The sequence below is a fragment of the Trichomycterus rosablanca genome, chromosome 7 (genome assembly GCF_030014385.1).
Source record: "Trichomycterus rosablanca isolate fTriRos1 chromosome 7, fTriRos1.hap1, whole genome shotgun sequence".
Classification (NCBI taxonomy): Eukaryota; Metazoa; Chordata; class Actinopteri; order Siluriformes; family Trichomycteridae; genus Trichomycterus; species Trichomycterus rosablanca.
The window spans coordinates 9,178,570-9,194,321 of record NC_085994.1 but is presented as its reverse complement, the minus strand read 5'-3'; the positions used below and the strand labels follow the sequence as shown (position 1 = coordinate 9,194,321).

General features: G+C 39.6%; 1 protein-coding gene across 1 annotated transcript in view; it reads right to left on the bottom strand.

The window, feature by feature from the left end:
- cacna1fb (calcium channel, voltage-dependent, L type, alpha 1F subunit) overlaps positions 1–15,752 on the bottom strand; it is an 87,052-nt gene that overhangs the window by 25,046 nt on the left and 46,254 nt on the right. The window contains exons 22-37 of the mRNA XM_062998943.1: positions 14,209–14,268; positions 13,045–13,151; positions 12,462–12,549; positions 12,278–12,385; positions 11,454–11,506; positions 11,204–11,350; positions 10,901–11,102; positions 10,640–10,798; positions 7,489–7,599; positions 7,298–7,381; positions 5,097–5,225; positions 4,944–5,009; positions 4,748–4,839; positions 2,719–2,878; positions 1,271–1,398; positions 1,073–1,169 (exon numbers count right to left, since the gene is read on the bottom strand). Of these exons, the coding sequence (XP_062855013.1) occupies positions 1,073–1,169; positions 1,271–1,398; positions 2,719–2,878; positions 4,748–4,839; positions 4,944–5,009; positions 5,097–5,225; positions 7,298–7,381; positions 7,489–7,599; positions 10,640–10,798; positions 10,901–11,102; positions 11,204–11,350; positions 11,454–11,506; positions 12,278–12,385; positions 12,462–12,549; positions 13,045–13,151; positions 14,209–14,268 (1,791 nt within the window). The remainder of the gene's footprint in view (positions 1–1,072; positions 1,170–1,270; positions 1,399–2,718; positions 2,879–4,747; positions 4,840–4,943; positions 5,010–5,096; positions 5,226–7,297; positions 7,382–7,488; positions 7,600–10,639; positions 10,799–10,900; positions 11,103–11,203; positions 11,351–11,453; positions 11,507–12,277; positions 12,386–12,461; positions 12,550–13,044; positions 13,152–14,208; positions 14,269–15,752) is intronic.

Here is a 15,752-nt window from a genome sequence, read left to right as displayed (position 1 = left end):
AAGGCCACTCGTTTAAAAAATGTCAGCAGTATGTATGGGAGTACTATCTCCCATACAGTGGGAACATCGGGAAAAAGAAAATAGTATTTGCACCATAGGGTGCACCTGGTCCTGTATATGCACATTACATACAGCCATGCAAAGCAAAACATTGGATCTAATTTTCACAGACTGCTGCCCATACCTTTGTGGCTCAACTGTGTGGCATTCAGCCAAAGATGAATGAAATCCAGATGAAGGAAATATGGTCAAGACTGACTAAAGTTGACCATTGAATACTACTTTCATAGATGTGGGGTTCAGATACTGTGGCTATTATGCAATACATAATTACAGGTACATTATAAGCTATTAATCTTTTTGTATTTTTGTGGTATTTATTGTGTAATGTGTCTACACCTGCCAGTGAATCCGCAACAGTCTTTTAATCTCCCATTAACTAGATTACAAGAGTAACAAGAATCCCTTTGATGAACAAGCTATTTTAAATCCACTATAAATGTTCAATGTGATTTAAGTTAGGAGAATGGCTGTGTGTCTGGCTGCATGTCTATAAGAAATAACAAGTTACTATAATTTAATAGGTAATTTAATTTGTTTTTAATTTCACTTTAATAGATATTCTGTTTTTTCTCCTGGCAGTTTCTCTGCACTCTCTATGGGGGACACATACAATAGCTTCGTGATGGAAAATCTGTCAGACCTAAAACAGATACGACAGGAGAAATTTCTGCCGTAAATTTCAGTGGCTGCTCAGATAATTCAAACAGGTTGTTCAGTATCTCTGTGTAAGAAAACCAGCAAAACCCCAAACATTAAATGCCATGTTAGGTTGTTCAATATCTCTGTGTAGGAAAACCAGCAAAACCCAAGTACCATGTTAATAAGATCACATTTCTTTTTTAGACAGGTCTTAGACACTAGCTGCAAGGACTGAAGATATTCTGGTTATTCTACCTAGATGTTTCTTTATTTAAAAATAAAATAAGAAAAGGCCTGTGACCCACTTCAGGGGCTGGTTACGGGGGTTCTGTGGCGTATCTGTATCGTGAATATTCTGGATGTGATGTACCTTGCAGGCCACACGGTGGGGACAAAGCTTTCCAAAACCAAGAGGAGGCTGGATCCTTCTGAGCAAAGTCACCACATCTAAGTGTTTTATTCGACCCCTGTGACACACACACACACACACACACACACACTTAGGTAGGACAGAGGATTAAGAGGAAAATACAGTGATGGGGAGAAACTACACAGACGTCGATCTTACTTGGCTTCTGGATCATACTCTGACCAAATTCTTTTGAACTCATCCAGATGATGTGGCCCCAGAATTGACCAATCCCTTGTCAGGTAATCAAAATTGTCCATGATGACAGCAACAAAAAGATTGATAATCTGAAGAGGTGAAAACAACATACAATCATGTAATGTGGTACACAATTTGGTTATACAATTGTGAAGATAGTTGATCTGTATTAATATACACTTGATGGACTACTTATTTGGTACACATACTATGTACCAACATCTACTGTATATTATATTATGCTGGTGCACTTCACTGACTACTGGGCATATTTTTTGTGTGTAGATGATATTAGTAGCACAGCAGTAACACCAACAAATCAGTGGCAGGTTAGTGGGTAAAGCATTAGTATAAGTGTATCAGGTACATCACGTTTCCAAGAGTTGAAGCTACAGCAGGACCATAATGGCACCAATTCAATCTTTTTACTAATGACCTCATAGTGGCCAATGTGGGCCTGGCAATACTTAAAAATACTGAAAATGGGGTGGAAATGCACACTGGGCATCATTCCATTACTGTGCAGAATTTATCCAACCCAACGCAACACCACCCCACCTATTAACTCACTTTTCCTTCCAATCTCATCATGTCCAATTAGCCAACGGCATTTCGCTTCATCTCTATTGCTGCTAACCTCCACTCCTTCTCCCAGTAATTGGGTTTGGATTTTTTCCTTCATATGCTTTGTTCTTAATTCTTTGTTTTGGCTTGTAAATGCATTCATTATTTTTTCATTTGTTAAATACAAATGGTTTTATGTGTGTAGACAGTATGTGGATATTATTAAAATACATAAAATATTTTAAAAAGGTGCCAAAATACCTTTTTTTATTTACTGTTTGTTTAAACTATATATAGTAAGTAAGTAATAACATGTTATTATAATTTGATTGTAATTGTGTGATTTAATTTGTTTTCATTTATTACTCCCAAGGAGAGCCGTGACTAACACATGCCCCCTCTGACACGTGTGCAGTAGCCGACTGCACGAGACGACTTCATATGGGGCTCAGTCTTGTGCTCGGAGAGTCACGCACTGATCAGCATTATCCCTTGCCTGATGCAGGCATCATCAATCAGCCAGCAGAGGTCATAATTGCATTAGTTGAGGAATGAAGAATCTCCTCTGGCATCCAACCCGGATGAATGAGCCAATCATTGTTCACGGAGGCGCCCAGTATGCCAATAGCAGAGCTGAGATTCACACTCAGATCTGGTGTGTTAGCATGTTTTGCTGCTGTGCCACCTGAGCGCCCAACCAAAGGCAATTTAGAGGGGGCTTCCACTTTCTGTAGATTTTTGGAAGTTACAACGAAGCCGGTTTACCCAAAGAAAATGTATACAGATAGAAACATCAAAATAAAGTACAGGGATGAAACTGGAGGTAAATGAATTTAGTTTTTTACCAGGAAAGCACAGAGCATGAAGAAGCTTATGAAGTATATGATGGCGAAGTTGCTTCCACAGGTAAATTCCTCACCAGGCTCAAGGTCTGACTCTGGGTCACACCGCTTACCTGGAAGACTGGCTAACATGATCTCCTGCCATGCTTCACCTGTGGCACATCTACATTTACAAACAAAGACATAAAGACACACACACACACACACACACACATATTCAACACTCATCTTTAGGGCTGTTAGAAGATACAGTAGATTCCCTTCGTCTTTTGTCTACTTTATTTAATTTTAAAATAATATAACTGCCATTTGTACCCTTTAATCTACACCCATAATTAAAAAAAAGTATAGGGCATCAACCAATCAACCAAGCAGCAGTTCTAGTATCTGTATCGTTGTTCGAGGTATGTGAGGAGCACTGCCAGAGCCCTACAAAATGACCTCCAGTGGGCTACTGGTGTACATGCTTTTGAAGAAACAGACTCCATGAGGGTTGAATGATAGCCCAAATTCCTTTAGTGAAACCCCCCAAATTGAATCAGCCTGTGCTTTAAATCAGTGGTACCGACCGGTACCTATGTGTCATTTATTACCGGGCCACACAGAAAGAATAAATAATTAGAGATTGCTACAAACCAATGAAAACACTGCTTCCATTTCCAACACACTTCAGGTGTTATTGTCTCCTATCACCCCTAGGTGGGGTCTCGTTGTAGCAAAAAAGGCTCAGGGTTCCTACTGATTTTCCATCATTCTAATATTCTAAATTAAATCCCCCTGCCCCCGCTGGTCTGTGAAATTATATCTTATATGAAACCTGCTCCAAAAGGATAGGGAAAGGTTAAGGATCACTGGTCATAAATTTTTAATCCAGGCTTTAATGGATTAATGATTTTGGTTTCTATTGACTGTTACGTCTTTTTAATATTAACAAATCACACAATTGATATCAGTAAAGATTTTCATGAACTTTGTTCATGAAGACTTGATATGTGATTTAAGTGTTCCCTTAATTTTCTGAGCAGTGTAAATCCATTTATAATCAAATCTACAACAAAATAAAGTGTGTCTGAATTTTTTCTGAATTCATTAAAAGTGAAGTACTGTTATTCTGAATACATATGATATACACCGATCAGCCATAACATTAAAACCACCTCCTTGTTTCTACACTCACTGTCCATTTTATCAGCTCCACTTACCATATAGAAGCACTTTGTAGTTCTACAATTACTGACTGTAGTCCATCTGTTTCTCTACATACTTTTTTAGACTGCTTTCACGCTGTTCTTCAGTGGTCAGGACCCCCACAGGACCACCACAAAGCAGGTATTATTTAGGTGGTGGATCATTCTCAGCACTGCAGCGACACTGACATGGTGGTGGTGTGTTAGTGTGTGTTGTGCTGGTATGAGTGGATCAGACAAAGCAGCACTGCTGGAGTTTTTAAATGCCGTGTCCACTCACTGTCCACTCTATTAGACACTCCTACCTAGTTGGTCCACCTTGTAGATGTAAAGTCAGAGACGATCGCTCATCTATTGCTGCTGTTTGAGTTGGTCATCCTCTAGACCTTCATCAGTGGTCACAGGAAGCTGCCCACGGGGTGCCGTTGGCTGGATGTTTTTGGTTCGTGGATTATTCTCAGTCCAGCAGTGACGGTGAGGTGTTTAAAAACTCCAGCAGTGCTGCTGTGTCTGATCCACTCATACCAGCACAACACACACTAACACACCACCACCATGTCAGTGTCACTGCAGTGCTGAGAATGATCCGCTCTGTAGTGGTCCTGGGGGGTCCTGACCATTAAAGAACAGGGTGAAAGCAGTCTAAAAAAGTATGTAGAGAAACAGATGGACTACAGTCAGTAATTGTAGAACTACAAAGTGCTTCTATATGGTAAGTGAAGCTGATGAAATGGACAGTGAGCATAGAAACAAAGAGGTGGTTTTAATGTTATGGTTGATCGGTGTAGTTTGCAATATACATAATTCTTGCAAGCTTGTCTGTATTTTCCTTTGCTTATTCTCACCTGAAGAGCAGCAGCACAGCTTGGGGAAAAGTCTGGAAGTTGTTATTACGATTGATTGGTCTGTGGTCGTGCATCGCAATCTTCCCAAACGTCTAACAAAGAAACACCACAGAGAGTTATAGACATACTGTATGTATCCTTACCTTATGTCTATTGTTTCAGCTTGATCCAAATGTGTAATCTACACCGCACTCACCTGCATCCCAATAACAGCATAGATAAAGAAAATCATGGCAATCAGCAGTGCCACATAGGGCAGGGCCTTTAAAACAAACAAAACAAATCACATGAGATCTCCAGTGTGGTAATAATAGAGAGGGAATTGTGCATGTTTGTGCTGACCCCTGACCTGAAGAGATTTCACAAAGGTCCAAAGCAGTGTGCGAATGCCCTCGCCTTTGCTAAGCAGCTTAACCAACCGCATCACACGGAACAGACGGAAGAAAGTGATGGAGACTCGAGAACTGTCCTCCGAACTCTGTGGAATATTCAAAGATTTAAAAAAGCAAAACCTTTGCATTGAGAACAAGATGGACAGAACAAACCAAACGTCTAACAATTACTAACTGCATTCATTATTAAAAATATTAATATTCATTATTAAGAAATATAATAAGTTCTTTAACTGATTTACATCCCTAATTGAAATGAATCATAAATGAATGTTTTCGGATATTATAGTAATACAATTAAGCCCCCAGGTGGCGCAACAGGATATTCCTCGGTTCGAAACCCGGCGTTGCCACTGGTGGGCTGGGCGCAATCTAGTGGGCTTAATTGGCAGTGCCTGCAGCAGACACGGTTCTATGGGACACGGGACTATGTTGGTGGGGTCTTCAAACGCTGTGTAAGGACCCTGATTGGCAGATAGAGAGGCGCCTGTGCAGAATGCATAGGTGAAAAAGGGTTCCACAAAGGGCTGCGCGCAGGTCGGACGAGGCGTGAGCAGCAATATACCCACCTCGACTGCAATCGGGGATCCCCCAGCAGCGGAAGACAAATTGACTACATGCTAAATTGGGAGAAAATGCACAAATAAAATAGAAAAAAAAATAATACAATTAAAAAATTGTCATGCTTTATCCTGTTCAGGGTCGCGGTGAGTCCGATTCACTAGACAAAGGGCAGGAAACACCCCGGACAGGTCATCAGTCCATCACAGGGCAAACATGTGCACACTCATACCTTGAGGGACTTTAGTATTTCCAATTAACCTGAGTGCATGTCTTTGTACTGTGTAAGGAAACCAGAGCACCCATAGAAAACCTACTCGGACATGGGAAGAACATGCAAACTCTACACAGAAAGTGCCCGGACTGCTGCACCTGGAAATCATACCCAGGACCAGCCACTGTGCCACCCTTATATACACTGATGAGCCATAACATTAAAACCACCTCCTTGTTTCTACACTCACTGTCCATTTTATCAGCTCAACTTACCATATAGAAGCACTTAGTAGTTCTACAATTACTGACTGTAGTCCATCTGTTTCTCTGCATGCTTTGTTAGCCCCCTTTCGTGCTGTTCTTCAATGGTCAGGACTCTCCCAGGACCACTACAGTGCAGGTATTATTTGGGTGGTGGATGATTCTCAGCACTGCAGTGACACTGACATGGTGGTGGTGTGTTAGTGTGTGTTGTGCTGGTATGTGTGGATCAGACACAGAAATGCTGCTGGAGTTTTAAACACCTCACTGTCACTGCTGGACTGAGAATAGTCCACCAAACAAAAACATCCAGCCAACAGCGCCCCGTGGGCAGCGTCCTGTGACCATTGATGAAGGTCTAGAAGATGAGCAACTCAAACAGCAGCAATAGATGAGCGATCGTCTCTGACTTTACATCTACAAGGTGGACCAACTAGGTAGGAGTGTCTAACAGAGTGGACTGTGAGTGGACACGGTATTTTAAAACTCCAGCAGCGCTGCTGTGTCTGATCCACTCATAACAGCACAACACACCACCCCCATGTCAGTGTCACTGCAGTGCTGAGAATGATCCACCACCTAACTAATACCTGCTCTGTGATGGTCCTGTGGGGGTCCTGACCATTGAATAACAGGGTGAAAGCAGGCTGAAAAAGTATGTATAGAAACAGATGGACTACAGTCAGTAATTGTAGAACTCCTATATGATAAGTGGAGCTGATAAAATATACAGTGAGTGTAGAAACAAGGAGGTGGTTTTAATGTTATGGCTGATCGGTGTATATACCCATCAAATAAATCAAGACATGCCTTCTGAGGTTTGCTTTTAAAATTATTTCTACTTGCCAAGTTAAAATAAATTCATATCATTAAAATTTTATGATATTAGATTGGAATTGCTTGTGAATACCTTGACCGATTATATAAAAAGGACCAGTTTAAAATGATTAATTATTCACATATCTTACTAGGGAGTAAGTGTGACATGTCTCAGGCATGTCATTTCCCCAATTTTGAGCTGGAGGCTCTTTCCACTTCTTATCTACTAGTAAATGAAATGAAGTAAACTATATTTTAAAAGTGACTGTTCTGCCGAAATAATTGTAACAAAAAGACTCACACTGAACTCTGTAACCACGATGTCCACCACACTCCCAACTACAATCAAAGCATCAAAGGAGTTCCAGGCATCAATAAAGTAATGCTGAGGGCAGAACAAATAGCAGCATTGGTTACAGCATTACAAACCAGAAGGACTGACACACGTAATACAATTATATAACATATATAAATAAGAAATCTGAAAAGAACCCTGAGTCTGAGGGCTAGCAGCTTGACGATCATTTCCACAGTGAAGAGGCCAGTAAAAACCATGTTCAGGATGTCCATGACGTAGCTGAAGAGTTTAGACTGCTCGTAGTGCTGAGGGGACACACACAGACATACAGAACAGCTGTTATTACATTTCTGCTTAAGCTAAATAACACTATATTTAAAACTTTACAGCACTGGAAAACAAATACTAAAGTCTGTACTAAAGTACCAAAATCAGCTACTTAAATTTAAAACATATTCTATATGACCTGTGAGAGAAAAATGTTAAATTACACTAGAAGTATCAATACATAATCAATTACTACTTAGAAAATATAGATACGCTTAGGGCACTGTTAGGGCCAGTAGTTATGTTCTAACATTCCAAGAATACTGCTACAATAGAATGTTATTGGATGTGTACATGGTGTACGTGATGCGTCAACTGCATTGTATAATGTCAAAAACCCAGTTTTAGCTGATTTAGACCAGTTCCTATGTTCTAACTAAGAAATCTTTGTTAACGGTGGAATCTTCCACTGTCCTACAAAGTCACCAACAAGATATATAAGGATGGTTATTTTTCCCAATGTTATCACATTTACAGAGCCTCTGTGTGACTGTCAGTGCGATCTTTCTCTGCAGACAAGATTCAAACTTTTTTTCTACTCACAATCCAATCTCTGAGCTATTTCATTAAGGGTTTTTTCACCACAGACCAAAAGCATGTGGACACCTGACTTTTCAGGCCTCCCATTCCAAAAGCATGAGAATGGGATACTTTAAGGTTGTTCCCACCCCCACCCATTTGCAGATACAATGGCCTTCAGTATTCTGAAAAGATTTTCTGAAAGATTTTTAAAGTAGGTCAGAGAATTTGTGCCCATTCAGTCATAAAAGCAGCTGTTCAATTGGGTGAAGGTCAGGGAACTCTGCAGGATACTGAAGTTCCTCCACATTAAACCTGTCAAACCATTTCTTTATGGACCTCGATTTGTGCACAGGAGCACAATCATGCTGCAACAGGAAGGAGCTTTATTGAAACTGCAGCCACAAAGACAGAAGTGTAGCATTTCCTTTCTTTAATTTACTACACATTTTAGCATTTGGCCAAATTAGATTTACAGATTATAGCAATAGTTCATGCTTTTAAGGTTGCCAGTCTATTTCTCAAGCCTCAAATATATAAACTAGAAAAGACAAACTAATACAGTAGATTAAATTTTATGAATGAAATATGCTGCTCCATAACCACAAAAGATTTGCAATAAACGGTGCCACAAACGTAGACTATTAGCAGTAAAAACTATTTTATAGTATCACATAACACACAGAAATGTTTTATATGTTCAGATAATTAGAGACAAATTCTTTATATTTATGGGTAACTATATATTATACACTGATGAGCCATAACATTAAAACCACCTCCTTGTTTATACACTCACTGTCCATTTTATCAGCTCCACTTACCATATAGAAGCACTTTGTAGTTCTAGTACAATTACTGACTGTAGTCCATCTGTTTCTCTACATGCCTTTTTAGTCTGCTTTCACCCTGTTCTTCAATGGTCAGGACCCCCACAGGACTACCACAAAGCAGGTATTATTTGGGTGGTGTATCAATCTCAGCACTGCAGTGACACTGACATGGTGGTGGTGTGTTAGTGTGTGTTGTGCTGGTATGAGTGGATCAGGCACAGCAGCGCTGATGGAGTTTTTAAACACCTCACTGTCACTGCTGGACTGAGAATAGTCCACCAACCAAATGCCCCGTGGTCAGCGTCCTGTGACCACTGATGAAGATCTCAAAGATGACCAACTCAAACAGCAGCAATAGATGAGCGATCGTCTCTGACTTTACATCTACAAGGTGAGCCAACTACATAGGAGTGTCTAATAGAGTGGACAGTGAGTGGATATGGTATTTAAAAACTCCAGCAGCGCTGCTGTGTCTGATCCACTCATACCAGCACAAGACACACTAACACACCACCAACATATCAGTGTCACTGCAGTGCTGAGAATGATCCACCACCTAAATAATACCTACTCTGTGGTGGTCCTGTGGGGGTCCTGACCACTGAAGAACAGGGTGAAAACAGGCTAAAAATGTATGTAGAGAAACAGATGGACTACAGTCAGTAATTGTAGAATTACAAAGTGCTTCTATATGGTAAGTGGAGCTGATAAAATGGACAGTGAGTGTAGGAACAAGGAGGCGGTTTTAATGTTATGGCTGATCAGTGTACATTCTATAGATCTGTGAATAAGTAATTGCTCTAATTCTGACTGCTTCTGTTTTTGTTTATCCCACTGAATCATTTCAGACCATTAAACAAATATAAACAAATGGGAACTTGGGTAAAACTACAATGTTTAGGTAGATAAAGTTATCCTACACTAGTTTTATTTTTCATAAAAGGTTATTGCTCCTTTGTCCAGTTTAGCCAATTCAACACAGGTAAGTTTGATTTTATGCAGTCCTGTAACATGTAAATCCCACTTATCTCCAACTTAACCATCAAGTGATGAAGCTACTTTAATGTTTCCGGAAGAATGTTATCTCACAATCTACAAAAAATCCAAGAAAGCTCACAAAACGTTGAAATATATGTCAGGAAAGAGATCTGATCTTTAGGACTCTACTAAACCACACTGAGAGCCACTATCTTTAAAAAGTAAAAAAAAAAAAAATTAAAACAGTGGTGATGAGTTTGAATCTCAGTTCTGCAAGTGGTTGACTTGATGCCTGTACAGACAATGATTGGCTAGTCCAAAGGAGGGAGGGCCGGAGGGGATTTCTTATAGATGCTGCAATTATGACCTCTGCTGGCTGATTAATGTGCGACAGTTGGCTTCCAGTCTGCTGGGTGGGAAAGACCGAATTAAGGGGGTGGGGTTAGCAATGCTGTGTTATGACTTTGGTTGCCCAGGGCGCCTGTACAGAAAGTGGAGGAGCGCAGAGATCAGGGCGTGGCTCTCCGTACATGAAATCCACCAAAGTATGGGGGAATAAGAAGGGATTGGTAAAAAGCACACACGTTGGAGGGAGTGGATCCCAGCAGTGGATTGGCTACACTAAATTGGGAGAAAAAGGGGGTAAATGCATACAAAATAATACAAAAATATATGTTTTGTGATTTACCTGAACAGCCAGTGTGACTGTATTAAGTAGGATCAGCACAAACATGACATACTCGAACCCTGTGGAGTTGATCAGAGACCAAAACTTATACTGTACTGGGTTCTTGGGGATGTACAGCTGTAACGGCTGGGCTTTCAGAGCGTATTCTACACACTGCCTCTATAAAAGAAGGAACACACAATCTATAAGAAACATAATAGGGTAAATGTAGATCAACACATCATGACAGAGCAGTTTCTTGAATTTTCTTTAGTCTCTAACCTGGTTCTTGTCAAGCTCGCAGTTCTTAAACTCGGCCTCTCCCTGTTCACGGAAAGTGATTATGACAAAACCCACGAAAATGTTCATCATAAAGAAGGCAATTATGATGATATAGATGATAAAGAAGATAGAGATCTCTACACGGTGGTTGTAGATGGGACCGTAGTTTTCTGAGTTAGCATCAATAGCCTTGTATAGGAGCCTGAGAGATCAGTGAGAGAAAATGCATAAACCAGGGGAAGAAATGAACTGTATGTGCTGGGTCTGATCCCCTGTAATGGAACACTAAGGCAGGTGACTTACGCTGGCCAGCCCTCGAAGGTGGACACAGTAAACAAAGCCATCATGCCCATGAGGACGTTGTCAAAGTTGAAATCACTGTTTAGCCATAAGCGCTGTCGTACTAGGGGGTGATTCACATCACCATCTTTGTAGATCACAAATGTACCTCTAAATCACAAACACACACACACATTTACAAACAAACAATAAATGCATTATCAGACTTCATAAAGTCTACAAGCTAACACATTATTGGTTATCAGAAGCTTACTTGCACTGGTCAGGTGTGTGTTTCGCCTCATCTGTGCAGCAGTAAAATTTACCCTGAAATACAAAATATAGTATTTTATTCGTATTAAAAAATTCCTCTACAACATGATCATCTACACCATGTGGACATATAACAATTGGCTTGCTGGACATTCCATTTCAAAACGAATTAGCTGCAACAACAGCCTCCACTCTTCAGGATAGACTTATATTATTATAGTATAACATAATATTGCAAAGCAATTCTGTGGACATTTGTGCCAAAATTAGTCAAAGGAGCATGTTTTACTATTTTATTTATTTACCTTTTTTCTTTTTTTCCCAAGTTAGACTAGCCAATTAGTCTTCCACCACTGCGACCCTGATATACCCCATCCGAGGAGGGTATATTTGCCTAATACACACTCCTTCCAACGCATGCGCAGTCCACCGGCCCCTTCTTATTCACCCTTATTCACCAAAACTCCGTGTTTCTCCATCTCTGTACAGGTGTCTCGGGCTACTAACAAGGGTCCTTACACAGCCTTCAAAAACCAAACCCCCTTTTTAGTCTGGTATTTTCCCATCCAGCAGACTAGTGACCAAATGTGTCTGCTGCAGGCACTGCCTAAAACGCCTATTCATCACAGGGCACCCTCACAAGTTGCTCTCACCTTCTCACACCCAGGGGGAATTTAGTATAGCCAATTCATGTTTTAGATGGTGGGATAAAACCAGAGCAACCTGGCAAAACCTACAGGGACTTGGAATAAACAGATACATTGTTTGATATTGCTGTTTTACAGAGTAAAAAGGACAAATAGATTGTATTGACAGTATTGTTACCTTAAACAGCTGGACGCCAATGCAGGCAAACATAAACTGAAGCAGAGCAGTAACAATCATGATATTCCCGATGGTCCTGATAGCTACAAACACACACTGGACCACGTGCTGCACAAACATTTAGAGATTAAAAAAAGCCTTCATGTAGTAAATTACACATTTTAGATATACAAATGTGTGGTACCTTAAGTCCCTTGGCTCTGTTGATGGCTCGAAGAGGCCTGAGTACTCGCAACACTCTCAGGATCTTTACTACAGAGATTGCACTTGAACTAAAGGACACAGAAAGAGAGAGAAAGTGTGTGTAAAAAGACAAAATTAGAATGTATTTATTTTCATTCTGGTCATTGAAAATTAATTAATAGAATAAATACTGAATTGTATTGAATATTGTATTCATGCACATGCAGATTAAGTGATTATAAATCAAAGAGAGTGATTCACGTAACTAATATTGTTAAAAGCAATAGATGGGCTATTAAATAAACTAAATAGAATAAGCTAATAACATGACGTTTTTAAATCCTAAATTCTTTTTACTGTATTTAACTGCTTAGAGCTCTACACTGGGGTTTTTAAAAATCATCCGCAACCCCACATGGGATCTCAACACCCAGATCAGTCTTAGTGCATTAGCCATCTATCCACAAAGCTTCTGCCTCTCACTTTCCAAACAGCAGAACGTAAATGAACTTAAAATGAATTACAAAACAGCAGTTAACATTTGTTATATGTAATTGAGTGTTATATGTGCATGTTAGACTCACTGTAGGAAGAAGGAGACCAGAGATACACTGACAACCAACAGATCCAACAAATTAAACCAGTTTCTACAAAAAGAGCCCTTATGCAGGAATGCACCGTAGACAGTCATCTGCAGAGACAGAGAGAACTACATTAGATATTTTACCTATTTTATATATACTTAATCATAAAGTTATTTCTTTTATGTCTTAATATATTGCCTCACATACTAGACACTACTTGTAAAATCTTGCCTCAAATCTTACGACCTGCATCTGTACATTCTGTACCTAATCCTTCATGTATCAACATAGTCCTATGTTACTATGTTACAGAAGATGTTGGGAATTGGCTTTACATACACAGCAATTAAGTTCTGCATTATAATTAATCAATCAAGAAAAATCCACAATAAACACATAAAAAAGATGGAAGATCCTGTACAAACATGTTAGACATCAATTTTTAATACACCAACTAAGCAAATATCTTTTGAAAGAATGGGCCACCATGCTTCGGTACAGCATCTAAAACCTTTAGAAGCCCTCTGTCATACATCTGTAAATGCACTGTATATTTTATGGTATTATACTATGAATAATGCACTACCCAATTTACAACCGTGAAAATCGTGTCACTGATAGTGAAATGAGCCATTTCCAGTGTAATATGCAATCTGCAATAAAATTCAAACTTTAAGGTGTGTGTTTAGAGATTTAATGTTTTTAATTCATGTAGCGTTTAAGTGTCTCATGTTTACTGGTTAATTTACACTATGAGGCATCCTAGCAATCTTACAGCAAGTTATTTAGCAATCCGTTAGTCAAAATGTCTAAGATGTCAACTTGTAAAGCAGATAAAAACTCGACTCAGGTAAGTGAGTTTGGAAAACTCCCAACCAATTCTGTGAACGTGTTTTGACAACACTTGTCGACAAGACTTTTCGTATTTGAGACAGAGCCTTGACATCGCTGAATGTTCTAGGTTTACATTTAACCATTGAGGTAGGCTGTGCTGTGTATTGTAGCTTCCATTTATTCTATCATTTGATTTATGAGTCTTTTTTAATGACTGTCATGAAATGTGGCTCTTTTTTTAAAATCCATAAAATCTGTGATTTTTAAGAAACAACGTCCATGAAATTAAGCAAATTTTCCAGGCATTTATCAGGTAAGCTTTATAGGTACCTTGAGAAGGATTTCCACAGTGAATATGGAGGTGAAAGCATAATCAGCATAACCCAAAACCTGAAAAAAGCAAAAAAGGAAAAATCTGAAAAGTGTGGGAGAAAAACGTTAATTTACACTAGAAGTATTAACACATAATGAATTGATATTTATAATGTGTAGATACACCAATTAGGCATAACATTATGACCACCTCCTTGTTTCTACACTCACTGTCCATTTTATCAGCTCCACTTACCATATAGAAGCACTTTGTAGTTCTACGATTACTGACTGTAGTCCATCTATTTCTCTACATACTTTTTTAGACTGCCTTCACCCTGTTCTTCAATGGTCAGGACCCCACAGGACCACTACAGAGCAGGTATTATTTAGGTGGTGGGTCATTCTCAACACTGCAGTGACACTGACATGGTGGTGGTGTGTTAGTGTGTGTTGTGCTGGTATGAGTGGATAAAACACAGCAATGCTGCTGGAGTTTTTAAACACCTCACTGTCACTGCTGGACTGAGAAAAGTCCACCAACCAAAAATATCCAGCCAACAGCACCCCGTGGGCAGCATCCTGTGACCACTGATGAAGATCTCAAAGATGACCAACTCAAACAGCAGCAATAGATGAGCGATCGTCTCTGACTTTACATCTACAAGGTGGACCAACTAGGTAGGAGTGTCTAATAGAGTGGACAGTAAGTGAACACGGTATTTAAGTGGAGCTGATAAAATGGACAGTGAGTGTAGAAACAAGGAGGTGGTCATAATGTTATGGCTGATCAATGTATGCTCACAGCATGATTGCCAGTAGTCATATTCCAACATTCCAAGAACACTGCTACAATGGAATGTTACTGGAAAGTGGTGTACATGACAAGAAGTGCGTCAATTACATTGTATGACCTTCAAAACCCAGTTCTAGCTGGTTTAGACCAGTTCCCTGATTCTAGCTAAGAAATGATGGAATATTCCACTATCCCACCAAGGACACACAATGGAGGTATAAGTTCTTTCTTATCGAACTCTTCAAGTTTCCATGTGAGACTTAAGTGTGATCCTTCTCTGCAGACAAGAATAAAACTCTTTTCTACTCATAATCCAGTCTCTGAGGTATTTCATTGAGGGTTTTTTTCACCACAAAAGTCAGAAAGCTAAAAACAACTAAAAGAATAAACAAAAGACAGATGCAGACATGATGACATGTCTGTAAATAAGTCGTAACCTATAGCACCCACTCGGTCTGATGTGCTCGGAGGCGGCTGATTGCATGGTGCAAGATGACGCTTCCTCAGCTGGACCCATGAAGGGTCACATTCAACATGCCAATCAGGACAGCTGTGTAGTGTAAGTGTGTAATGTGTGTGTTTGAGACCCTGGTTTTTTAAGGACATCAAGTGCACGTAACTGTTAGAGAAGAAGCCACAGCTGTGTTTAAATTTACAGTTTTACAATTGTGTTTAAAGTACAGACGTGACTCAAGTCACACAGATGTTGCAGACATTAAGGAGCAAGCCATTTATTAACCTTTATCCATCCAATAAAAATTGTATG